This window comes from Scedosporium apiospermum, assembly GCF_000732125.1.
Source record: "Scedosporium apiospermum strain IHEM 14462 chromosome Unknown SEQ_SAPIO_0094, whole genome shotgun sequence".
NCBI lineage: Eukaryota > Fungi > Ascomycota > Sordariomycetes > Microascales > Microascaceae > Scedosporium > Scedosporium apiospermum.
In genome coordinates, this window is record NW_015971795.1 from 335,311 (window position 1) to 361,198 (window position 25,888).

The 25,888-nt window shown below is 51.6% G+C and overlaps 6 protein-coding genes and 2 pseudogenes across 6 annotated transcripts; 5 read left to right on the forward strand and 3 right to left on the reverse strand.

Annotated features, from left to right (window-relative positions):
* Nucleotides 1-971: 971 nt before the first annotated feature.
* SAPIO_CDS4785 (uncharacterized protein) lies at nucleotides 972-3,410 on the forward strand (the record flags this gene model as incomplete). Its single annotated transcript, XM_016787253.1, has 3 exons — nucleotides 972-1,059; nucleotides 1,229-2,982; nucleotides 3,060-3,410. The coding sequence occupies 3 exons, from the start codon at nucleotides 972-974 to the stop codon at nucleotides 3,408-3,410; spliced, it is 2,193 nt and encodes a 730-aa protein (XP_016643132.1).
* Nucleotides 3,411-4,459: 1,049 nt separating this feature from the next.
* Nucleotides 4,460-6,605, reverse strand: SAPIO_CDS4786 (uncharacterized protein; the record flags this gene model as incomplete). The annotated part of the gene is made up of 4 exons (XM_016787254.1): nucleotides 4,460-4,745; nucleotides 4,812-5,183; nucleotides 5,391-6,138; nucleotides 6,245-6,605. The coding sequence occupies 4 exons, from the start codon at nucleotides 6,603-6,605 to the stop codon at nucleotides 4,460-4,462; spliced, it is 1,767 nt and encodes a 588-aa protein (XP_016643133.1).
* An 803-nt stretch (nucleotides 6,606-7,408) lies between these two features.
* SAPIO_CDS4787 (uncharacterized protein) lies at nucleotides 7,409-9,475 on the forward strand (the record flags this gene model as incomplete). Its single annotated transcript, XM_016787255.1, has 3 exons — nucleotides 7,409-7,759; nucleotides 7,910-8,391; nucleotides 8,467-9,475. 3 exons carry the CDS (start codon nucleotides 7,409-7,411, stop codon nucleotides 9,473-9,475), a joined length of 1,842 nt encoding a protein of 613 aa, XP_016643134.1.
* A 727-nt stretch (nucleotides 9,476-10,202) lies between these two features.
* SAPIO_CDS4788 (uncharacterized protein) lies at nucleotides 10,203-11,125 on the reverse strand (the record flags this gene model as incomplete). The annotated part of the gene is made up of 2 exons (XM_016787256.1): nucleotides 10,203-10,925; nucleotides 10,994-11,125. 2 exons carry the CDS (start codon nucleotides 11,123-11,125, stop codon nucleotides 10,203-10,205), a joined length of 855 nt encoding a protein of 284 aa, XP_016643135.1.
* A 3,907-nt stretch (nucleotides 11,126-15,032) lies between these two features.
* SAPIO_CDS4789 lies at nucleotides 15,033-15,446 on the forward strand (annotated as a pseudogene; the record flags this gene model as incomplete).
* Nucleotides 15,447-16,995: 1,549 nt separating this feature from the next.
* Nucleotides 16,996-19,226, forward strand: SAPIO_CDS4790 (uncharacterized protein; the record flags this gene model as incomplete). The annotated part of the gene is made up of 5 exons (XM_016787257.1): nucleotides 16,996-17,027; nucleotides 17,670-17,689; nucleotides 17,747-17,965; nucleotides 18,038-18,738; nucleotides 18,825-19,226. 5 exons carry the CDS (start codon nucleotides 16,996-16,998, stop codon nucleotides 19,224-19,226), a joined length of 1,374 nt encoding a protein of 457 aa, XP_016643136.1.
* A 2,522-nt stretch (nucleotides 19,227-21,748) lies between these two features.
* On the reverse strand, nucleotides 21,749-22,273 carry SAPIO_CDS4791 (annotated as a pseudogene; the record flags this gene model as incomplete).
* A 462-nt stretch (nucleotides 22,274-22,735) lies between these two features.
* On the forward strand, nucleotides 22,736-25,072 carry SAPIO_CDS4792 (uncharacterized protein; the record flags this gene model as incomplete). Its single annotated transcript, XM_016787258.1, has 2 exons — nucleotides 22,736-24,865; nucleotides 24,986-25,072. The coding sequence occupies 2 exons, from the start codon at nucleotides 22,736-22,738 to the stop codon at nucleotides 25,070-25,072; spliced, it is 2,217 nt and encodes a 738-aa protein (XP_016643137.1).
* Nucleotides 25,073-25,888: the final 816 nt, after the last annotated feature.

The window sequence follows — 25,888 nt, forward strand, 5'->3', positions numbered from 1 at the left end:
CAGCTTCTCCAATGGTGGAGTTCATCCGCGACGATCAGTATGCAAGACGCAATGCGCTTCGTCCGAGATAAATCATAAACCCGGGTCTGAAAAAAAGATTGCATCGTGGTGGAGGCTGTGCTTCTTGGAAGATGGCAGTGCAGCAAAGGAAAACGAAACACGTGACATAGTTAGTTCTTGACAGAGATGACTAAGCTGCTTTGGAGGAGAGGTTGAGAGTGGGGTGAGTTCAATTCAATGGTCGTTTAGGTGGGGAGCCCCTGGCGCTGGACGCTAACCAGTTCTCCATGACGTTCGCCCTATTTTACGAGTCATCAACAAACGAATTCACTAATCGAGGTTTAGGTTTGGGCCCCTCTCAGCTACGAAATACATTCCTCTCCATGCTTCCATCCCACGTCTCAAATCCAGGTCCGGGTGCAAGGGGTCAAGGGGAAAGGGACTCGATCAAAATAGGGCTGCTATATGCCGTCCTCTGATTGGCCCGTTCGAACCCTTCCATCGTTCCTTCCCTGCTTTTCTTTTTAATCTTACGAGGTACAAATTGGAGGTTCTGCAGCCCCTCACCGCCGCCAAGTCTGGAAGCCACAAGCCACTTCAATAAGCTCATTGTGCATCTCACATCTCGCATCCCGCGAGGCAGACTTCGCGGCAGACTTCACCCCTCCCAATCGGGGACCGACATGTCCACCTCCCACCGCCACCAATGTAAAGCGCTGCCAGCTTCAAACACGTGCTCGGGTGATTGATTAGTGTTCGCCACATGTCTTCTCTGGGCGACGCCTCACGATCAGAGAAGCCACTCTTCGGCCCTGGGGCTTGGGACATATCTTTGGTCTCTGGTGCTGTCAATTCCGCTCGGAGTAGGCCCCCCGAACTGCGAACTGCCCTGATGCCGACACAAGACGCGGTCTAGCCATTGGTCACACGCGAAAAGCACGGTTCCAAACATTAGATAACCACGAACCAGAATGGCTGAGAGCTCGTCCGACAAGCTTGACACCAGTAGGATCACTGAGTGGAGGTCAATTGTGACCTTGGTCTTGTTCGTACTGACCAGTGAGTTCCTGTCGCGTTCTATTTATCATTGATCCCTCCAATGCGCTGCGATGTGGCGCGGTTCGAACCCTGCATACAACACCCTCCCACAAATCTGTAACAAATCAGGCATTTAATTCCATCCATAAATTAAGACAGAAGTTTGATTAACACCATTTCTGCCATGTAGATGTGAACGTTCTTTTCCCGTTCCATATCCCTTTATACGTTCCGCGATGGTTTGCGAATGGGATTCTGGACTTCTTAAGCGCGTTGAGGATAATATCGCCGCGGCGAAATCAACGCGCTGATGATGACGATGACGACCACGGGAACGGCAAGGTGAAGCCCTTTGTGAGGCTTAACTTTCCCATGAATTTTGTCACAGCGCCGCTGATTGCCGACTTGTTCCTCCTCGCCATCTCCGCCATCGGCCGCGACGAGGTCCGCGGCGGCACCATTGGCGCCGACCACATCTCGCCCATCGATATTATGATTTTCTTCATCTCGTTGGCTTACATTGCCATTTCCATCGACGCATCGGGACTGATTCGCTGGCTGGCCTACAAAGTTCTCCTGTGGGGAGGGAAAAGCGGCCATAGGCTCTTCTTCTACCTCTACTCTTTCTTCGCGCTCCTGGGCAGCTTCATCGGCAATGACCCCATCATTCTTTCTGGCACTCCCTTCCTCGCTTACATGACGCGAGTCTCGAGCAACATCGAGCACCCAAGAGCCTGGATCTTCACTCAGTTCGCCATCGCCAATATCGTCTCGGCGATCCTCGTCTCGTCTAATCCGACCAACCTCGTCCTCGCCGGCGCATTCCAGATCAGATTCGTCGACTATACCGTCAACATGATCGTCCCCGTTGTTATTACCGTCGTCGCCCTCTTCCCATGCCTCCTGTACGTCATATTTCGAAAGGAAAAGCTCATCCCGAAATCCATCACCATGCACGAGCTCCCCGAAGAGATGCGCGCCGAGCCGCCCAAAAACCCGTGCATCCCCTATGCCAGGGGTGCTGTCGAGGAAGAAGAAGACATCCACGCCAACGACAGCAAGGGCAAACTCCTCGAACTCGCCGAGATCATGCATCCGTACCTCGACAAGAAGGGCGCCGCGTTCGGAGGCTTGGTCATGGCGGCTACCCTCATAACCGTCCTGGTGCTGAATGCCGTGAAGCCGACGGATGGGGAATTGCCCGTTTTCTGGATCACGCTGCCGGCTGCTGTGGTTATGTTTTGCTGGGACGTGGCGTCCGGGTGGATCCATCGGAAGCAGACTCGCGAGATTGCGAGGAGTGGGCGCCTGGAGCTAGAGGAAGCTCGTGCTGAACGTGCGCTGTTAAGCAGGTCAGATCCTGACCCAGAGAAGGAGACAGACGGCCAACAGGGGCAGCGGAAAGACGAAGGCGAAGTACACCCTTGTCGGCCGTCGGAGATGCATGCCCAATCGCCGTCCCTGACAGGTGATAGTAAAATCCACATGCCCATGTCCCACGACCGCTCTTTGACAAGCACACAAACAACCATCTTCGCCGACGTTGAAGGAGTGAAAGGAGACGCATCCACGAAAGCCGCGACGGGTCTATCCAGCGACACGATTACAGAAAGCAAAAGACCGCAACAGCAACAAACAACCGACCTCGAAAACGGGCAACACCAAGCAAACGAGGAGCAGGAGAAGCAACCGGCAACGCTTACCTCCCTTGTCTCCGATGCATGGGCCTCTTCCCGCGAAACCTTTCCCACCGCCACTTTTGTCCTATCACACCTTCCCCTGGCCCTTGTCCCTTTTTCCTTCGCTATGTTCGTCCTCGTCCAGGCCCTCGTCACAAAAGGCTGGGTCCCTGTTTTCGCGCACGGTTGGGACCACTGGGTCCGTGCAACCGGTACTGTCGGCGCTGTCGCCGGCATGGGCTTCGTCTCTGTGGTGCTCTGCAACGTAAGTTGTTTTTTCACGTTCCCTACATTTTATTTCATCTTCTTTTGGTTCACCCCACCCAGCTAACCAATTCCTAGTTCGCTGGCACAAACATCGGCACAACAATCCTCATCTGCCGCGTCCTCCAATCTTGGCAAGCCATCCACGCCACTTCCACCTCCCCGCCCATCTCGGACCGCACCTTCTGGGCAACAGTCTACAGCATGGCCCTCGGCGTAAACTACGGCGCCTTCAGCACCGCCTTCAGCGCCTCTCTCGCGGGGCTCCTCTGGCGCGACATCCTCGGCCGCAAGCACATCCACGTGCGTGCCAGGGACTTTGCGCGCTACAACGTGCCCATCATCTCGGTCTCCATGATCATCGGATGCGCCGTTTTGATCGGCGAGGTGTACATCATGAGGGGGACGGAGCCGTATTCTGTTGAATGACGCTTGTGGGGGCTGGGCTGCCTGGCTGGGGTGGTCCAGGGGTGTGGTGGAGGTGGGATGTGCGTTTGGAGTGGTTTAGGAGTTTTCAATGAGTTTGCGTGTTTTCTTTTTGACTTCGTTCAGTACTTAGGTTGTCTCTTTCGTAGGCTAGAACTGGAAGGAATTGGGTCTGTATCAGCATTTATATTCTCAAAAAGGGGGTTGGTTGTTGCTGGTGATGATACGACCAGAAGATGCGCACTACACTACTTCATATCCATAAATTCTCTGTCACATTTATTGAATTTAATAATAAAAGGGCGGTTTAATTGTTCAAGGTCTCATTATTTGTCCACCTCTTTCCCATACCTTGGGGATCCGAGTTATGGGTCCACGCCTAAAACAGTTGGGGTCTATTTCCACCAGTTTCGCATCTCAGTCCCGCTCGCCTGCAGATGGTCTCCCACCAACACTCCACTCGCCTATGTATGTAGCATTGTGGGTTCATGTTAAAAGCTCAACCAACGAGATGCTTAGGCAATTCTCCATGGCCAAATGGTTAAGGCGTCCGACTGTTAATCGGAAGATTCCAAGTTCGACCCTTGGTGGGGAAGTTAGTTTCCTTTTTTTGCACCTTTACCCTTTTTACATTTTATATCACAAGATATCCTATTGTAACAGGTTTCGCGTCTCAGGGAGTTCAAAGGAGGTAAGAAAAACAAGAGGTAGATCTCGAGCAGTACAGCCAACCTTGCCAATGCGGAGCCGCCGAGTGAGGAGATTCCCAACTGAACAAGGAACCATAAAGCTTGAGGAGCCAGACTAATGATCTCTCTCAAGCAAGCAATGTTAATAATTCATTTCCTAGACTAGAAACATGAAACTGGCAACCAGTCAGTGGCTGCTTTATCTCGCCCAACTACCTAAACACCATCTGAAACTACGAAGGAAATGCCGGTCACCGAAGCCCTAGTACGTATGCTATCCTGAGAATGGAGACAATCATATCCCCACTCCCCCAACGTATAATCACGCCCCTCCGCACACCTCATTTCCATTTAATTACATCCTTACTCATCATCTGGTTTAGGCGGCAGAGGCGGCAATCCCTCGAGATGTCCATGGACAACGCGAACATGATCTTCCAAGACCCACCAGCTGGCAAACCCGTTGCCCGGTATCGATCGCCCGCAGCCCCTGCTGGTGCAGAGCCACGGCCGATCCTCGCCCTTGAACATGCCGTGCGCATCTCGCTGGTGGAGTCGGAGGCATTCGGGGGAGAGGAAGGCCCGGCCGGCTGTGAAGCATCCTTCTACCTTGCAAGTGAAGTCATGGAGATGGCGGGCAATGTATTCACTAGAGATGGAGTGCGTCAGTATACACCTACGTTAGATAAAGAGAAGCGACTGAAAATGCACTCACTCAAACTCGGCCCTGAGCATAGTTGGTTCATGTTCGCAATAATCCTCTCCTTCCCACGCGCAGTGCCAAAGCCCATCCGCTCGCGGCTTCGCCGACTTGTAAACGGGATGATCCTGGACGCGCTCAATCAACGTCATGCTACTTATCTGCCTGACATCCCTATCGTCGCGGCTTTGAGACGCCCATTCACTTATGTTCGATCCGCCATCTTCATCAACCTCGTCGGGCCCCGGAGAGGGAAGCGCCATGAGAGAGATCTCCTGCAGGTGCACCTCGACGTGACGCATCATGTCGGCACCTCCTTGGGGCACGGACTTGGCGCAGAAGGGACAGTTCTTGTCGTCCCACTCTGGGTGGAGCTCGTGTTGGGCTCTAAGGTGTGTGAGCCATTTTTCTCTGTGTACGAAGGGTTTGTGGTCGCACGGGCAAGCCACTTGGCAGCATATCCAGGGCCGCAGGTCGGAGAGAAGGTGTTGTCTAGAGAGAGAGTCAGTGACGCGATTTCGAAATGTAACGAGGTCACAAAAGGCGCAGGGAGGAAAATAAAGAAGAAGTGAGAGGAAATGAGAGGAGACGTACTTCCATGACCGCGTTGACTGGGATTTAACCACGCGGCGTCCGCAGGCCATGCATGAGAACGGTTGTCCAATGCTAACATCCTTTGGCTGAGAGGGGAGCCTCGCACGCGTATTCCCATCTTCGCCTATGAAAGAGAAGATCGTCGGCGCCTTGGAATCCCCAGCCAGGCTAGCTCCGCCAGAAAGAGGTACTCGTGGTTGCGGTGGTTCCTGATCGTCTCCAGTAAGGCTTGTTCCCAGTGCAGAGTCTGGAGGGTCATGCATTCTCTTTTGGGGAACTTCAGGGATTGTAGCGCGCTCCCTGCATTCGTGAAGTCTTAATAGCGTGTCGTAGACGGACTTGGAACAAGAAAAGACTAGATTAGGATGGCACTTGGGGAACTTCGTTTTGATCCGGTCGGAGAAAAGCTTCACGGGGTCCCATGGAGCCTCGGCACTATCGGGATGAGCGTCCTGATTCTTCGCAGGGTCTGGATCCGCCACGCTGTTCGGCAGCGGATCCCTAAATCGCGGGCCCATGTCCATGAGGCATTCGACATCCGTCTTGAGACTCCCTGCCACTTCATCCATGGACGCGTCGTCTGACCAGACGCTATCCGTGTCGCTCCCGTCGTCGCTTAACCCGCCAAAACCTCCCGCCGCTTGTTGAAGAGAGAGAACAGCGTCTTCCACGGAATCCGAGACCAGCTGAGCCAAGGATTTTACCTTTGCCGCAGTCCGTGGATCGAATCGTATGAGAGGTACAAGTTCTACGACGATAATAAATCAGCTTTACATTCCACTGCACCCCAAAATTATTGGGGCCGCAAGAGTAGGTTCCTCGGGGGAAAAAAAGCGATAGCCGAGCTTGCCTACCTTCAGTCAGCGTGGAGCAGATGCTCATCATAATCTTGATCGTCGCGTGTTGGAGCCGACGAGAATTGTCCAGCTTCCGATCAAGTTTCCCATCCGCCACATTATAGTCCCTACCCCAAATGAGGAGTCCAGTATATCCGCTTTCCAGGCGACGGTATATCGACTTTCGAACTTTGATGCTGCGGGAACCAGCGATGGCATGTAGAATTTCCTTGTAAAGAAGGCATATGTTCCTGAACAGGCTGGCCACGATACCTTGCTGGGCCGGTGGCTCCCACTCCAACGACGCGCGTCGCTGCCATTCTCTGATCTCAACATCACTCAACGGCACAGGTGCACGCTTGAGTAGATCAGAATCCATTACTCTTGATCGGAGGACCCAAGATAATTTCACTGTCGAGGGCAGCGAAGAATCAAAAGACGCTAGCGGAGTCGAGTGTCGGATGAAAAGGAGCGTCAGAACCGAGACTGACAGCACAGGGGGTCCTGCTAACGCAGGGTACGACAGCCCTAGAACAGTGAGGCAGGCTGTGGCTTGGGGGGAATGATATACTCGAAGGAGTGGGATTACGGCCGACGAGTGCGTGCCGACATGCCGAACGGCCGTCCTAAAGAACGAAACAGGGCGTTCTGCTGTTTCGCCCGCTGCATCATTCGACATCCATGGAACTTGTGATCATCTGGGGCGTGTTCCCATGCACGTCTTATGAGGCGATGCATGCATGCAAGACAGTCTGCCTGGGGCTGTGCAAAAATCGATTGGCTTCCAGGCTTCCCCAAACAGCAAGCCCCGCGCCGATGAAGGGTTGCAGTTGTGCGACAGTGCAGCAAGCCCCAAGTTTTGTCTCGGTGGGCAGGCTCTGACGACGAAAAAAAGTAGGGCTGCATGCTGATGGAAGTCCTACATCCTGCTTCGGGGGGAAAATGAGGACTTGCTGACGGCAGTAAATAGTGCGTTGTATCCCGTCTTGGCAGATTCATCCCGCGGCCCGGTTCGCTTTTCCCCCAACCTACATAGCCCGGTCTGCAGCATCCACAGATTTTACATTTTTCTCGCCTATTTCACCTTGCACCGAAAAAAAAAAAAAAAAATACAACCCTTGTTAGAAAGCAAGTGAAGAGAAGAAGAAAAAAAAAACCGACTAGCAGTTTGCCTTGCCCGTCATGGCTGAGGTGGCACTAGCCGTGATCCCGATCTGCCTCTCTGCCATACATGGAGCATCGGTAGTAAGGGCAAAGCTTAGGATTCTCCGGCGGCACGATAGGGAGGTCGACCTCGTCCGTCGAAGGTTCCGGACCCAGGCCGATAATTTCCAAGATGAGCTGTGTTGGGTACTCCTTCTCGCGTGCGAGGATCAAGGGGTGTTAACCAGAGGCCGGGCGGAGGCCATGGTCTTCGACAGCAAAGCTCTAGAATGGGAGTCTATGCGGGTGGAGGTTGCTCAATCATTATGCAAGTATCTTGGGACCAGGATGGATCGGTTTAAGGAATGCATCGAGGAGTTTGAGTCCACCGTGAAAGTGATGGAGGCGAACCTGAGCGTCTTTGCAGAGCCGAATCAAAAGGCAAGTCTCAGCTCGAGTCCAACCTATGGCATCTATTATCACGATGGCCTTCCTTGATATATGACCCTAGTGATTGATTGCTAACCAGTTTTGTCACAGGTTCGCAGGACAAAGTCCGCCAAAGATGCATTCCGAATCGCTTTCAAGAAACAAGACTTCATGGACCAGATCAACATCATGAAGGAGATGAACGCGCAGATGAGAAATTTAAGAGAAGCATCCGCTTTCTTTAGCGAACGCAGTGCTCGGAGATCGTCACACACATCCTCGGGGGAGTCTCCACCTCCCGAATACTCCGTCGTCGCCGTCCGTTCATCTACAAGTCACCCTCGATCGATCCCGACCCCTCCAGGCCAAACAAGTCGCGAAATTCTTAGACATTATAAACGCACGAGGTCGCTGTTGACAGGGTTCCTCGATGGGCTTTCAACACAGTGGTCCTGTGGTGATAGTACCCATGAGCGCCATACCGCAAAGGTACTACTGCGGTGCCTACAATGCGGGAGTGGGGATGCCGCCGTGGGCCTCTTACTGGAATGTGCTGGCCAGGGGCGCCAGTTTCCCGCCCATTCTCCCAACTGGTACGTAGAGTCGTAGCAGATTGGCCAACCGAAGACAAGGGCTCAAGCGAAAGCTAACCAAACCATCTTCATTAGTCGCACTCTCCCATTCCAGGTCAAAAGGTCGTCGATACACCAGTGTCATGGTCTCCTGTCTCCTGCCGCTAGCCTCGGTGGTGATCCTTTCTCAGACCCGATATACTACATGGATGAGGATGTTCCATCGCCCAAAAGACGGAGAACTCTCACCTCAACCAGCAGTGACGACGAGGCGTCGACACTTGGGCCTGGGGTAACGCATATTGTTCCCAAAGATGGTGATAGCGTCTGCGGGCTGCTCAACCAGGCGAACAACCTGATAGCGCTCGGCGAATTTGAGATATCAAGGAAGTCTCGCTTTGAGTTCGACGACGCTGTCCAGGACGTTGAGAGCCTAGTGAATACTGGCCATCCAGTGGCCCTGTCAGCTCTCCTTGAACTCCCCGTCTACGATGTCGTTTCCGACCGACACCGTATCGCGGTGGCGTTAACGCTTGTCAAGGCCGTGTTGAAATTCCACTCCACGCGCTGCTGGCCAGAGGGCTGTCTTATGTCCCAAGTACAGTTCTACACCGAAAGAGACGACGACCCAGACCTCGCAGCATGCCTCCACACTCTACACCTAACAGCCGACATGTCTACCCCCGACCTGGAAATGGACGCCGGGATAGCGGCGGGCAAGGCCAACAACAGGTTGTCGAAGGAGGACATCCGCCACGCCAAAGAGGCCTTCGGCATAGAAAACATGCTCCTGTACTGTGTTGGCGTCGCTCTCCTACAAATCGGCATATGGGACACGGTGCCATGGAAAGACGTGATCACAGTTCGTCGGAGGATGGGGCGACTGTCGTTCCTTGGGGAAAAATACCACAGGGTAACCAAGAAGCTGGTCAACTGCAATTTCGAATCAGCAAGCAGCCTCTCAAACGAAAATCTTCAAGCGGCCATCATCGACGAAGTCATTTTCGTCCTGCAGGCCATGTCTGACGATTTGGCGAAGGAAGTGGAGCCGAGAAGCTGGCCGGAAGCTGGCCCTAGTAGTTTCTCTGCTCCCATCATGACCTGACTGCGAACTCTCGGGCGATGCGGAGCGATGTCGTTAAGGGTTTCTGTGGGTAACACTGCTGTGGCTCTTCCGCGAAACCCCGTAGCAAACGTGTTGTAATATTACTATTTTGAAACGCAGACGCGAGACTGCGGCAAGTTTTGTGATAGCATTTATCGGGGATTCTTTCTCAAGAGCGAGGCATGGCGGATTCATGGGCACGGAACAGCTCGTTTGATGTACTGCTAGGGAGGAGTGGGCCTTCATTTTTTTCATGTTTGAGAGCAAAAAGCCTAGAGGGAAAGAACTGGAATGTTTTGAAAGGTGGTGGAATCGTTCTTGGCGTTAGAAATTATTTCTGTGTATCTTTAATTTTCGAGGGGAATTTGAAGTCTTTCAAGCTTGAGACATCATCACTGTTTAGGCAAGAATAGATATACACTCTAATCTACCAGGCGTGCTTTCCTTTTGCAAGATCTTCTAAGACTTTCCCGCAGGCAGACACTCATCAGAGTTATCTGGACACTCACCATCGCGAACGGACTTGGTAATAAATCGTGGCGAGTTGAAGGACACTAGGCAGAGGTGTACAAAAATGCCCGTTGTTGGGTCAAGTAGATTTCGCTTAGTCTGTCGAATCTATCAGGTCTAATTATTAGTCTAGTATATATCCGCATATTCCAGTCCCGGATTCCAACTTGACTCCTCGTATACGCCCAAACTCGCCGAGGGTTCACGGCGATTTCCATTATTTCCAAAAGAGATCTGTATACCGCCCGAGGGCCGCCGTCTCATCCCCATCAAAAAGCTCATGCACAGCATCCCACCCATCCTCAAGCTTCGCAATCGGCAAACACTTTTGTCGTACGGCCTCAATCTCCTCGAGGCTCATGGCCCCCTCACTACTCCCTTCCTCTGGCAACAGCCCGCATTCACGCAATACATCTTCAGGAGGCAAGGTTTTCCTCACATGCTTGAAGACATATCTCGAGATGCACGAGGCATATACGGTCTTCGGCGGCGCCTTGGGCTGGAGATTCCTTCTCCTCTTAGGTGGTCTGCTCCCCGGCTGCATCACATACTCCTTGTGGGCGTATCGCCCCTTCTCGACAAAGTGGCTAACCACATACAACCACTTGTCATCCCACGTCAAGACCCTGGTCCAGATCTCGTATGGCTCGTATGGCTTGATCTCCTTGCGATATACGCACTGCACGCCACTTAGCACGGCGATGCGTTTATTTGGACCCGGGATAGGGTTGAAGAGTTTGCGGAAGAGCACGAGTGTTAGATGACCACGGGACATGTCGAGGTCGCTGAAGTAGGTCGAGTTGGACTTGTGGATGTTGTAGTCGCATTCGAGGAGCGGGGAACGCGTCGAGCTGATGGCGGGGAGGAAGAGGCAGCGCGGGCTGAGGTGTTTGTCGGCGGGGTCGGTCATGCGGCGGATCAGGATTTTGATGAAGCGGACCTAGGAGAAGCGGACGATTAGCTAGTTTGAAGGGCGGCACCGGAGTGTGATAAACAAGCTTGACATACATGCCACATAAAGTGCAGGCTCTTCATGTTGAGGAGGATGTAGAGGACCACAATCGTCTTCAGATTCACCTGCGAAAGCGCGCTCCGCCATACGGCGCTTATCCAATCCACTGGAGAAACCATCGCGACCATCTTACGTCAACGATCGGGTTTGACATTCACAAACAGAGGCAAAGGAAAGAAAATCCGACGCTGCGGAAAGGAGGGTCCACGGATATTTATCAATACCGGATGTAACGGGGATTTAATAAAAGTGAGAGAGACCTGGGATAAGTTTAATATTTATTGTTTTCCCAGTTTTGTGGGACTAATGTCCCACGTCACGTCACATCTCAGGGGGGAGATCCACTGTCGTTATCAAAGGAGGACAGGAGTCGGATTCCTTAGCCGGCCTATTGCTCCGATGGTTCCGTCGACCGGAGTGGTTCTTGGTGTGTAAATCCATCGAACTTTGCGGATGGCTGGGGAGCCCCTAGTCTCACAGCCGCCTCGGTGACTTCAGGGTTATTAGATGTCATTCCCGAGCTGTCAGTCTCATGCCATCATTATTTATAACCCGCATGATCACACTTCCAGGAATGGTGAAGATTCAGGAGTGTCGGGAGCTGAATCCTTCCCGCCGGCGATGTTACCATTTTCGAACTAGTCTTGCGCTAGAAGCCCAACAGAAGATTAGTGAACGTTCAGATTTGCCTCGGCTGGACATGGACCCCGGACTTTACCTTGATACCGGAGTTTACGAGCCTCTGCGGAAGGGGTTCTGGCGAGAAGGTGAATGCATCACAGGAGGCAAGGAATAGAAGGGCCGGCCAAAACCTTCACCAACTCCACTGAAAACGAAGCCATGGCGACTCCTCACGTACAGGCAGCCCACTCATCGAGAAATAGACGATAGCACGACGATGCAGCATATTACTGGCGAGCCTACAAGGAATACAGTGGCATACCATCAGTTCACCAAGGCTATGGCAAAAATGAGGCGCGCTGCCAACTGCGCCGTGGTACAGGACGATAGCCCCACCCCTGCGGACAAAGTGTGAAATACCATGTACGCTAGGGCATTGACTGCGATGAAAGACCGTGCCTTGCAGGCTAAGGAGTGATGGCACAACGTCGGCTTCGGGCCCGGGACAGTGGGCGGGGGAAGATATATATCAGGATATTGCCGGCACGATGTAACCAACGACGGATCATGGTGATATCTGGCAGGCAACCTTTTCTTTCCACCACTTCTTTTCCTCTTCGTCTCCTACAGCTCCTCAATGCATAAGGCACGACGCTAATCCTCAAGAAAGAGCAGGCTGCGGCCATCAGAATTCTTTGCCCGACTGGCCTTTTGAGCTCCCCGTAACGCCACGCTCGCGGACGTGGTAGCCGCCGTGTTGAAGATTCACGGTAAGCGCCTATGTCACGTTGTTGCAGTTAGTGGAAAGTCGGGTTCCCTAGCGCTACGGCACTGCGGCGTCCATGGCAAGAACGGAGGCGGCCCACGTCAACGTCCCGAGGCATCGGTGGCCAGCACATGAGATTTGAGCCCTCTCGAGGTTGAGGGTACCCGGGAAGGCCATGCCAATGACATATATTTGGTTTGTCACCTCGAAACTACACCCCCTTCGCAGCAGGGACACATATCTGACGAAGAGGAGCAGTAAGGTCTTCCCGAGGCGGTCAAAGGGTCTGCCTCTGCAAAAGCTGTGAAGCGTCTAGGGAAGGGAGACATTACGGGAGAGATAGTCGAGTTATTGGGTGCAGCCGGCTCAGGAAATGAGTGCTCTCTCTCTCTCTCTCTCTTTTTTTTTTTTTCTTTTCTTTTCTTTTCTTTTTTTTTTTCTTTGCGTGAGGTTAGGGTTTGATTTTATTATTTCAACAGCTAAACTATCAGACAGTAACCATCATTTTGAAGTTGTTGGCATTGCAACCTGCGATTGTCAACGCCCAAAGACAGATGCACGCTCTCTTTCTTGGTCTCCCTGCCCCTTGTAAATCCTGGTTGCCTCTCTGATAGTTGGTCCATCTTTCTTGTGTGCATTCAGCTCTCTGCATGACGGTCCAACACATCCCAGGTACATCTCCCCGTTGGTGTCTGAAAGACATGGAACGGGAGGATAAGGCTCGATATCGAAGGACGTGAGATTTAATACCTATCCCCTCCCTCTGCGTGCTCTCGTGGATCTCCAAGTGTGGAAGAGCTATCAGGGGCAACCTGGAAATCATCCGTTAGTGGACGGGCCCTAGATAAAGGCCCCGCCAAAGACATCAAGAATCATCCCGGTAGTAGTAAGTGAAACGTACTTTTCCACTCAGAAGCCCCGCGCCGAGACTCGTTATCCAGGAACCTTTTGACATCGTCATAGATCCGAGGTTTTCAAACCCGAAGCACCGAGCACGGTAGAACTAATAATGTTCATCTAGACACAACTAGCAGTCTTGCGTACGACTTCTGCCACGCTCACTATATCTCTATTACCCCTATGGGGTGTCTCAAGGCATACGAGAGCAGTGGTTGATTCGACAATGTCGCTGAAGTCTTTTCTTCTGCTTTCTTGAATTTTCAAGCATCTGCAAAGACCGTTAGTCTCCTCTCGCCTAGGGGGATAGATACTAGCACGGTTGTTTCAGCAGCCCTACCTCTTGAACCACAACCCCCCAAACGAATGCGCAACAAGGATGATTGGGCAGTTTGTTTCCCTCTTATGCCTAAAGGCAAAGAGCAGGTTCTTCTCGTGAGCAAAGATATTGGTCATGATCACCGGGGTCTGTCATGGGGTGAGTCTTGGGGGCTGATTCAAGGCAAAAGTTGACTATGTTATTGATAGCTCAGGAGCTTAGAAAGGAGGTCTATCTGGATAGGATCTTAGGGGTTCTATACGCTGGGGGTCTCTTTTTCTGTCCACTAAGGATCACGGACTCACCGTGATCCGTTGATACATGTTGGATTACTGGCTCGTCTCGTCGTAATCCAGTAGCCCCGGGTTCATTTGTTCCGTTCCGTGGGGTCCCGCTGACGACTGTGGATCTCCCGTAGTCATGCCGCATAACTCGTCGTGGGGAGGCAAAATTCTATCGCACCGTCTGGGTGTAGGGTGATAAGATAAGCGTGGTAGAACTTTTTCTGAGCAAGCGAATCGATTGAGGAATTATTGTCCCCAGCAGCCCGAGCGCTAACAAGGGAAGGGAAGGTGGGAACTTTTGATGATTGCAGGGATCGACCTGCCTCTAGATAACGCAGCTGGTTCGTGTCTATATTTATCTCGGCGTGCATAATACCCACCATGTCCCTGCATCAGTAACCTAAAAATATTATCGAAATGATGTATTGATCGTCGGAGACGCAGCCTCAATACAGCGGGTATTTTCCCCAGCAGCCTCCCCAACACTCCCCGGGTCCCCCTTTCAGCCAACAAGGACTGCTACCCGGTACCGCTATGGTAGGCGCGGTAGCTTCAATAGAAAGTGGCTCAAAACGCCGTCTTGGCCGATGTGAATACTCTTCGGAAAGTCCTCTGCCAGTGCCTCGCTCTCCCTTGAAGTCTCGCGAAGTAACACTCTACTAAGAGGCAGGGAATCGGTGTAACTCATGGAGCTGGGTGGATTCATTTCTTAATAGGGTTTAACCTCCCCCAGCTTACCTCTCAAGTCGAAAGGCTTTCGGTAACCTCTGGGACTTATGCAGATGACAATCGCTGCAAAGAGCAAAGATCACTGCCAGGTCGGAGGCCATACCCGATCCGGAAGCTTCTTTTGCTTATACAAGATCCCCGATCAGCTTCAGACCTAGCTAAGAAATTCATCGGATAATAACGCCGGGCTTATTTGTGATAATGACGCCAGGCTGACTTGTGATAATGGAGCCGGGCTTACTTGCAAACCACTGCTCGCAAGTATATAAGGGCCGCGTCACGTCTGCGTATGTTTACAATACAACAGAGTCTTCTTCCACAATACAACAGACTCTTCTACAAAACAACAGACTCTTCTACAATACAACAGACTCTTCTACAAACCTATTTCAAGTCATTTCAAGCACAACCAATCTATCATGAAGCTCTCTTCGCTCCTTACACTCACTACAATTGCCGTCGCCGGCGCGGACGCCTGGAGCTTTACAGTCTGGACCGGAAAAGACCACCACGGAAAGAAGCGCCACTACCACAGCAGTCTCGGCGACAACGACTGCTACCCGATCGACAACGACATCACTTCAAAGGGTGTCGGTTCCTTTGAGTTCTGCAGCTTTATTTGGACTCGTTGCTCTATCTCGATTCACAGCGAGATTGGCTGCCGGGGCGAGAAACTTGGGTCCGCGACGGCCGCTGACAAAGGGGATTTATGGCCCACAAAGTGGTCGAAGAATACCAGCAAGAAGGGGTCGAAAATGAAGAGTTTCAGGATTCAGGGCTGCAAGCATATTCCTGTCACGGGAGGCTCGTTGGATATTGCCAACTGTAAATAATAAGCTATAGAACGCGCGAGTCCTTTTAGGTAAATCTATTAGGGTTCGGTCATAGACAATTGGGATGTCGATTCAATGATTGCTTCCAGAGATCTCAAGGAGAGTAATTCCGGATTCGAAGACGATGGCGAAATGGCTCTCACACTACATGTGACATATGATTACTCTATAGGTCAGGCGGCACATTTCTATTACTTTCAGCAAGAAGCTCACGCGCTGCCAGCAGGGTATTTATGCATTAAGTGGGAGTGTAGGCCCTTTGCCCATGCCGTATGGTTTAATAAGTGGAGCCGAACATGGCTTCTCTTTTTGCCTGCCTTGGATGCAGTACGGATGATCAGGGTGCTACACTCAGCTTAGAAAGCACATGCCAGCTCAGCCCGTCGATGTTGTGGGCATTGGTAGCCCCTTCGTCGCAGAGACCAGGAAGAATATGAACTGGCTGACCCCAACCCCAGAGAGAGTGCTGAAGACAGTCGACCCGAGTATGCGCAGCAAGGTGCTCAGGTGGTAGAAGAACGTCATGGATAAACTCCTATAAAACTGGCTTTGTAGCAGGAAGGCAATAGACGAGCACGAAGACGAGCATGTGGATCCGGAAATACCTATAACTCTCTTGTGAACCTATGAATTCACTATGCTCCAGGAGGTGAGTTACGTGCAACAAGTCGTGTCAGTAGAGGCGTATCGACCGGTGCTTATACCGACGGGCTAACCTTCATCGGCCAGTTGACCCATCCAAAGATGAGCCAAGGGAGGCATGCTACGGGTGGCTGGATTCCATAGCATGTGAAGAGCCTAAAAATGCTAGTAAGGAGACAAAACTGCTAGATGGTTCCTTGAAAAGCTCTGCTACCCTTGCCTTCAAACTGCAGATAGCATGGCGTGGCTGGCGGTAACTATCCAGCTCGTCACAAAACACCACTATTATATGACGAAGATATCCCTATGAAGTTCCTCAACCCAGTTGAGTGCTGCCAGGTTATGTAGGTTCCTAATTGGTTTCTTAAGTTAACATTTCACACCAGCCAGAGGTGGGACTCGCTGAGCTACTTACGGCCGCCTCTCCCCGCGCTTCTTTCTCGGCTCATCTTCTCCCTTCTCCTCCTTTCCCTTCTCCCATTCTAAGGAATCGCGAATTGATTGGCCAATTGTGGAGAGGTAACTTCAGGCACGGAGCCACCTCCTTTGCATCGGTGAGAGACTGAGGATCAATATTACGTTTAATTACGTAGAGAGTGGCAAAACAGCCCGTAATGCTGGACATGAGAAGGTTTATGTCCGGGCCTTGTTGGCTGCTATTCTCTTACAATCCACAAATCCGGCAAGTCTACCATATAATCGATTAATGCGCCGCTCCAAACGCTTAGTTTCTTTTGTGTAAAACGGGTGGGATTTGAGGGTACCGAGAACTAGGTCTTAGGGGGCGAGCTACGTAACCTGGGCGACGCCCAAAATCTCAGGTTTCCTTGCAACGGCGGCGGGTCGTTTCCGCAAATTAGTCTTCATACGTTAAAGGAATGTCCAAGTGTGACTGCCTGGAAGCGAAATGGGCGCCGACTTTGAGAAAAGGAAGGCCACGTCCCCTCACAAGCCGCTGAGTAGTATTGAAACTTAATTATAGGTACTAGGGCGGCCACTTCCCTATTTCTTCATGCATCAAAATTCAATATTTAATCTCGATGATCCTTCACTGCGACTGTGCTGATATTTTCCGTCATCCTACGGCATGAAGTGAAAGGATTTCCACCAATTACATGTGAATTCCGACATCCGGATAGCCGTGATGTATGCCCAAGTTACAAATTACAACTACGGCTCGGGGAAGATGTCCAGAGCAGTACTTGTTTGTGTAGGAGTCCGCGACGGACTTAAAAGGTCATTGCTTATCACTACTGAATATTAAGATTTCGAACAACCCTCTGCTTCCCAAGGAGATCGAGCTAAGCAGGCGGCAAATTTTAATATGAGATCCCATTACCTCTTCGTTTTGACAGTGCTTTTAGCACCAGGCGTTGTAGGCAAACCGCAACCTACTGTCGTTCTGGACGCGGGTACAATAGTAGGTACTGCCACCAGAGTTCCCTCGTCGAGGACGATCGTACACAAATTTCTTGGAATACCATATGCCGAGCCTCCTCTCGAGTCGAAGCGATTCTTACCTCCGGAGCCACTCCAACGGTTCTCAACCAATCCTTTCGAAGCTACGTCATGGGGTCATAGATGCTTCCAACAAAATCCTTGTGAGTATCAGGAAACCACATACGATGCAAAAGCCGACGTCTAATGGTTGCCATCAGCACTCGACGCCCCGGAAGAGCTTGCGGACGAGAGTGAAGATTGCCTGACTCTTAACGTTTATGCACCCACGAGCTGTAAGAGCATCGGCCGGCCAGTTCTCGTCTGGATCTATGGAGGCAATCTCCAGTCGGGCTATTCGGGGAACCCTATTTTTGACGGGTCTGGTTTTGCTGCTAATCATAACATCCTGGTGGTCACTTTTAATTATCGCCTAAATGGTAAGTAATCACAACACGCGTGCATATGTGTAATTGACCTAACGTGTGTTGCTCTCATTTGTTTTACGATAGCGTTTGGCTTTTCAAACTCCCCCGAACTCCCACTCGTGCAGAGAAACGTCGGTTTCTTGGATCAGAGACTCGCCCTCCAATGGGTGCAGGACAACATCCACAAGTTTGGAGGTGATCCAGATCAAATCACAATAGCAGGGGAATCCTCGGGCGCGTCCTCTGTGGATCGGCTCGTCAACCTACCTCCGAAAGGCCTTCCCTTCCGCGCAGCCGCGGCTGAAAGCGGCCAAGCTACGGTCAGCGGTTTTGCGAGGAATAGCGGACCGAAATCATGGGAGACTCTGGTCATGTCACTCAACTGCTCCAGTGCAGACAGCGAACTCGCATGTGTGCAGGACGCTGATCCGCAGACAATTCGCGACATCGTTAACGAGGGTAATCTTGACTTCTCACCCGTGAACGATAACGTTACCCAGGCTGCTACTCCTTATCTGGAGGCCCGCGCTGGAGGTAATGCCGCAAAAGTGCCCTTTTTCACAGGTACCACTGCACAAGAGGGCACCATCCTCTCTCTAGTCTATAACCTAGACATCTTGGACTTTTCTCAGGAGCAATTGGAGCAGTACCTTACTTTGCTAACCGGAGGAGATGCGCAACTTATTTCCCAATTCCAGGGTTTAATACAAGCTATTCAGCAGACAGACGGCCTCTCACTCTTCTACGCGGCGGCGCAGGCTTACACCGAACTCGTTTATCAATGCGTAAGTGAAGTCTATGGAGAGTAGCCCTCTCCATAGTCTATCAGGCCTCCGTTTTAATAGTTAACCCATGTTAACATCTCATATAGCCCGCAAGGCTCCTCACAATTGCCTCGGTAGAAAGCGGTGTCCCAACCTGGCGATACTACTATAATGCAACCTTCCCCAACACTCAGCCAGAGGGGCACACCGGCCTTGGCGCGTATCACGTCTCTGACCTCCGGCTTATTTGGGGCACTTACCCAGAGGAAAATGCCACCGCTGAAGAGATCGCTCTTAGCAAGTCAATCCAGACGTCGTGGGCTGGCTTCGTAAAAGACCCTTGGGGCGAGGGTCCAGGATGGGAGCAGGTAGATGTTTCTGGAGCTGGGCTTGCGTGCTTGGGCTGTAACGGCAGCGCTAATCCGACCATGCTTGACGAAGGAGTTATTGACGGTCGGTGTCTGTACTACCAGGAGATTTACGACAATACCTCGACGCCATTCTTTTAAATCTAACTTAGATAGTATTACTGGCCAACCTTCTGGCTCACCCACGTTTTATTATTTGGATATGGTCCCAACTATATGATGGCCCACAGAATCTACCAGCCTAGAATCGCCCGCGTAAAGATTCTAACCTTTTTTTTAGCTAGCATGCCTGCTGGTTCGCTCCAATTGGCTTTCTACCAGAAACTTCTGCTATTCTCCTTTCTCGTGCCTGTCTAGCCTTCAATAAGGCGGTTGTTGAGTGGTGGACTTTGGCGTGAACCTGTCCTAGTCGGTTTTATCAAGGCGCGCCCGAGGTTTAAGACTACAAATCGGCTTGAAACTTAGGATAGTAGACTGAACTGTACCCATCTCCCCCATGCCTCATCTCTGTGGCTGGTAAGAGGGTTAGCAAGCCGGAGATGTAGCCTATAAAATATTAAATCTCGAAATTAAAAAACAAAAGGAGGCCAATAATATCAGACTCTCAGTATCTCTGAAGCCCAGCTGTTACAGCGGTGCCTCCGCTCAGACTGGCTGGTTGCTCTTCCATCCCATCCTTAGACGTATCTAAACAATGTAGCCGTATCCTAGAAACGGCGTCTATGATTTATATATGATTAGATTTTAAGATATCATCCCAAAAGATCTATTACGTTAGCCGACTAGTCTTGAAGAGGACGAGCTCCGTAACTACCTAGTTCATTGTCTCCGAATTCAGCTAGTGCGATGTGTCTATCCAGTTATCAAAGCTGGTCTCTCAGTCTTAACTAACCCAAGTAGTACGTCCAGGATCTTTCTTTGAGAGCGGATTTACAGTCTCGGTTAGTTTCTTTCTTTCTCCCCTTACCTCACTGGATGCGTGATTGGAAACGTACTGGAGATGCTGAAGAATCGGGTAGGCTTTCCTATATAGTGAGCTACGATGCCGAAGCGCATTGAGGCGAAACACCGCGAAATTAAAAACCGGCCATATTTGGAAGGGCCCTAGTGTTCATTGCCCTGCTCTAGGAGACATGAGACTAGTGTATTTGCTCCATGAACTGCACAGATTCCCTATGGGCAAACCATTGATGGGATCGCATCCTTGGTAGTTCTACGAGCTGCCGATGGATGCCTAACAAAGCGACACTAGAAGTGATACACTTCGTCCGTGATGCCGCGCGGTAGCTCACTTGATCTGCCATACGTGAGAAAGGATGGTGGAGGAGAAGGTACAGTTGATACGCATATAGTTGTAGGACGCACTAGGGGTTTTGGAACTGTGCTGGTCCCCTTCGCTCGGCGACTTGCGAAATATTTCCCTGACATGTTTGACCGCTCTTTTAGACATCGTCGTGAAGAATATTCCCCTATTTCCCCCTTTCCAAACCTGGCTTTAAATATTGGAACTCAAAAGGCATCAAGATCGATCTCAATCCTATGGACAGCCGCAGTTGTGGGATCCCTCCTTCAGATTGGCTTTTTCGGTTATGCGACATGGGCCACCTGGTATTATGAGACAAAACTCAAGGGACACGTGAGCCGGCACGGATGGCTGCTTTTATGACCTCTTCGCTCGACGGCTCATTCCGATGGGCCCATCACGAATACGCATTGTCGAGGAGCTCCCTTCCTCGAACCAGTCGACGACGGCGATGTAGCGAACAGGATTTCTTCACCCTGAGTAACAAGCGACGGTTCGGACCGTGGCCATATCGGTGTTGAGAGGACCTCGAGATCTTTCTCCGACGGGACAATCGACTAGGGGAACTAGGTCGAGTCGGTCCGAAATTCGGAAGAGTGATGAGGTGGGTTTGCATCTTCTGATGCAGTGTCTTTTGTATATCTGGTGGACGACCTGACCCACAGGCGGAGACACGCCGTGACTGCTAGCCAGCGGTGGGGTGGGTTGGCATTTCCATTCGGTCTGGTCCCACTGCTCGTGTTCATCTCGTTCTCTAGTTGAGTGGGATAACACGTTGTCCCAGTTAACATAAGACCGGGACAAGCACGCGAATAAGTTATCCCGCGCAGGATGTCGTTTATATCTCGAGAAGCAGCCAGAAAACCGCTCGTCATCTATTTGAGGCGCTCTAAGTAGGTCGAGAAATTACATCGGGTCAATGAAAGCAACCGATGCCAGGCTGGTGGTCCGTTGCGCTCGAGTCATATATACGTTTTTGAGGGCCTACATAATATTGCGCCGCTGATCTCCAGAGAGGCCTTCGTATTAGTTTTCAGCAAAGGTAGTAAAAAGCAAACCCTAGCTGAAGGGAGTTGGTTTTTCGATATGCCAGCAATTAATATCGTCATCTCGGTCAGGGACGCCGTCCACTCCGAACGACCGGGAAGACTGCCAGATTTAATACACCCCCACGCCTACCTTATTCGCGAAGACCCATTTCGTCCGTCGCTGTGCTTCCGGACACTCGTTAGGACGGAATTCAATCGCGCTTGGTGTCAGCATGCCCGAGGTCGAGTGGATTGACTGTCTATAATGAATATATTTTGTGAACTTCAACGACAAATACCGCCAGTGCCTGGCTTTGGCGTTGGTGCTAAGACTATGGCGTCGATTGGATCCGGTATACTTCTGCAACTTGAGATAGGGACCCGATGAGAGATTCCGCAACAGCAAAGTAGAATATGGTCCTGGACTGTTCCCATTGGGGCGAAAGATTTGCGCCTAGACTGGCGACGACTAAGAAGCCCTTGTCGGGACGGTGATCCGTATCTGAGCCACGGCCATCTTTGCCAGTCCATATGAGCTCGAGGAGGTCCAGGCCGGTCCTTTCCACGCGCCAAGCAGTTTTGAGATAGGCGAGAATCTCCCTTGCCAGCTCCCGTGAATCTTCCTCCGAGTCCGTCGAGTCCATGAGATAGTCGAAATTATCCTCCGTCAGGTATATGCCGAGGAGATGTGAGCGGATATATCGCACGTCGCGAATAGCTCCGATCTCGTTGTTAAAATCTCGAAAGGGGCCGCTTTTGATATTCCCAAATATTAGGCCCCCGGTGATCTTCTTGCGCAGGAACCCACGGCGACCAGCGAGTTGTGTGATCAAAGGCCGAGAAGATGTCGCTGTCATGTGCGAGACTCCTGGTATCGTTGGCCGCTAGACTCCGGAGGCTTTGGATGATGGCCTCGCGATATTTGTCTCTGGCCCAGTCACAGATGTAGTCGATGATGAGAAGCAATTGAAGAGCGCCGTCTTTCCTGTCGATTTCTCCGTGCCAAAGTGTATTTACAAAGAAGGTTAGGCATTATGTGATTTGCTTGGAATGCGCAGCTACTTCAGTGTACCTTGCTTCTTATATTATTTCTATGGATATATAAGTAATTTTAATGTACTGTGTATTTCTTTCATACTTCATTCATCTTATTGGTCAGGGTCTCAACATCGTCAGGGCCAACGAAGGGCCTCAGCCCCTTTGTTGACTGCCTAACAGAGTCTCCAGATTTGTCGGGAAGATCTGTCCCCGCCAGGGCCAGCTCTTGAAGCGCTCATGGCTAGTTCTGGAACACCTCACAATCTGCAGCGTCACAGAAAATGGGATCCAACCCATCAAAACCCGACCGGATATGCTCCTCCTGTGGAAAGTTGGCCCCCCTGTTAGAACGGGCCGCAAGGACAAGGTGCTTTGTCACGCCTGACCTAAGAACCGCTGACGTCCACCCCGGGGGCTACGACGACCTCGATATCGGCATCAAGATTGGTGACTGGCGCCTAGAAGACAAGCAAAGGGATTGCGCCTTGTGTAATATGTTCCAGGCATCTATGCTCACCAACGACAGCACCGAAATACGGGCATTTTCTCTTTTGCACAGTCTGCTGAGCCCCAGCGATTACTTCGGCCATACCGCCCGTGGTCGCGATTTTCTGGATTGGGCCCGGAAGGACATCCCCTATGACAGTAGCGTTCTTGTCGTTGTTCCGGACGACTTTGCCTTCCGCAAGTATAGACACGAAATTGGCGAAAGAGCTATCTTTGACGGACGTTACCTGATGTGCCACGACCTTTCCGCGCAGCCTTCTCCTGGTAACCGAGCACTACTGGAGCCCACGCATGTGCCGCGGTACTTCACACCCGGGACTGCGAAGCCGTGGATCGAGTACTGCGTCCGTAAACATGGGCCTTGTTCACGCCTTGAAGACGTGGATTTTTTGGACTTCGAGCTGATCGACTGCATTACTAGACGCATTGTACCGGCAGAGCGGGCTATCCGTCGCAATCAACCTATTCCCGAGTACGTTGCCTTGAGTTATGTATGGGGCAAGACAACGAAGGCTCCCCCAAAGGAGCAGGCCTCGCGAAAAGTGTTGCCCACTTCCTCGCTGCCAAGGGTCGTCAGCGACGCGCTCCTTTTCACCAAGGGCCTCGGCTTCAGATACCTGTGGGTGGATCAGTACTGCATCGACCAGTACGACGAGGACAAGAAACATGGTCAAATCCAGCGCATGAATGTTATCTACCGTAACGCTGTTGTCACTCTCATCGCCGCTGCCGAAGACGGCCAGGATGAGGGTCCGGCGGGCATTAATCAACCGAGGAGGACCGGTCAGCGGGCAGTTGTTGTAAATAATGTCTTGCTGATGTCGCCGCTACGCCCTGTGCAAGACGTCGTCCGCCAGTCTCGCTGGGCCACGAGGGGTTGGACTTACCAAGAAGCCTTCCTTTCCCGGCGCCGCCTCATTTTCACTCGTCAGGAAGTCTACTTCGAATGCGAGGTAATGAACTGCAGGGAGAGCGTATCGATGCTATTACCCCAGGCTCACGTAGCTAACGGACGCGAGATCCTCCCGTTTCTGACATCCGGCATGTTCGGCATGGCCCAGTTAGCAGCCGAAATGCGGCGCAAACGAACGTCATGGATATCAGGCGTGATGCTAGACCGGGAACGCGCCTGGCTCATGCTCATATCCTGCATCAAGGAGTACACAGCCCGAGAGCTTACCTACGCAAGCGACTCACTCAACGCCTTCGTCGGGGTCCTTCGCCAGTTCGAAACTTCCCTCCGATTTAGCGAGCGAGAAGGATCACTGATCGCCTCCTCCAATACGCCTATGCGCCATGTCTGGGGCGTGCCTTTCGTCACCACCACCGCCGCGTCGGAAAGCATACCCATGTCCGTTGACCCCGTGAGCCTGTTTGTCTGTGGCCTCTGTTGGTACCACACTCATGCCACTACCGTTGCCGTACAGCGAAGACCGGACTTTCCTTCTTGGTCCTGGTGTGGCTGGTCCGGAGCCGTCGACGGCTGCGACGATCCCATCGAGTTTCATAGGCAAGCTGGCGACGTACTCCTGGAGAATCCGAATAGCTCCCGCATATCTCCGGTCAAGTACGCCCAGCAGCCGTGGCACCGCTTCGCACAACAACCAAGGATCATAGTCCTCAATACCTACGCAGTTCCGAATGATGCGTTGACCATCTCCACACTTTCCACCACACGGCACCGACGGAGTAAGATACCAATCGACATATTCGGCGCCAAAGGCGAGCTATTCCTTGACGATCCCGATATAGCGCTTGTTGATATCACCGCGAAGAACGTGGATGTCCCAATTGAGCTCGTCGTCCTCGGCACTTCAACTATTTCCCAGTCTTCCTACGCGAGCACGTTTCTACTGGTAATCCTGTGGGAGGAGGGCGGATTAGCGTGTAGTAGAATTGGAGCCGTAAGAGTTCATCACTGGGGCGATAAATTTCCTTTCCGAAATTGCGAGAGGCGGACCTTTCGAATAAAGTAAGGAGGAAGAACTCTCGACAGCGCACTGCTCATCTCCACCGCTGATCAGATGCGGCTTCACGCCGAGCAGGAGTCCTTCCGATCCCAGGGAGTTCCGGGGTTAATTCACTTTGTTGATGCTACACCGCTGGGGTAAAAGCCCTGCGGCAGTGCTGTGGCAACCTCGGATGAGGCCATTATGTCCATCATTCCGGCGGTCTTTCAATCTTACCTCGAGTTCAAGCTATGTTGCCCCACCGCGGAACCTTTCGCCCTGGCCTCAACAGCAAAGACGAAACGAGGGGAGGTAGATTTCAAAGATTTCGAGAGCATCATCAACGTGCTGGCTGAAGTATTGGAGCAAGATGGAAAAGCCCACACTATCGAAGCCTTGGGAGAATTATACAGGTCTGAAGCCCTCTGGCTGATTTGTCAAGCGACGACGCCAACCCGCCGTCTTACTCCTGAACGTTACGCGGCCATGGAACAGGAAATGCACGAGAACCTAGAACACCCTCGTTACTGCAGAGCTAATGGTGTGGCGGATACACGTGAAGCATATAAAGCAATTATTCGTTAGTTGTTTGGCCATTTGAAGTACTTCTCGCGACTCGGAGACGCCCGAGATTCCTTGTATTGCGCAACGATTAGGCGAAATAAAATTGACATTCCGGCTCTACGACAGATTACCCCGGAACCTCTCGATCCAGGCAACGACGTAGTGTTAAGTTGTGCCTAAGTCTCAATGCCATGTCTTAGAGGTTGGGAGGTCCCTAATGAGTAGTTAAGAAGCGCTTGCATTTCTAGACCTGGGCTCCAATATCCTAGTCTGGCTTCTCGAGCCTTGGTCAGTCCGAGTCTCAGTCACCAGCGTTGAGAATAGTTCTAAGACAAATGCAACACGCAAGAAGGCGTAATCATATCTGGATAATGTCTCATTGTCCAAAACATGCGCTCTAAGTGCGCTATGTTA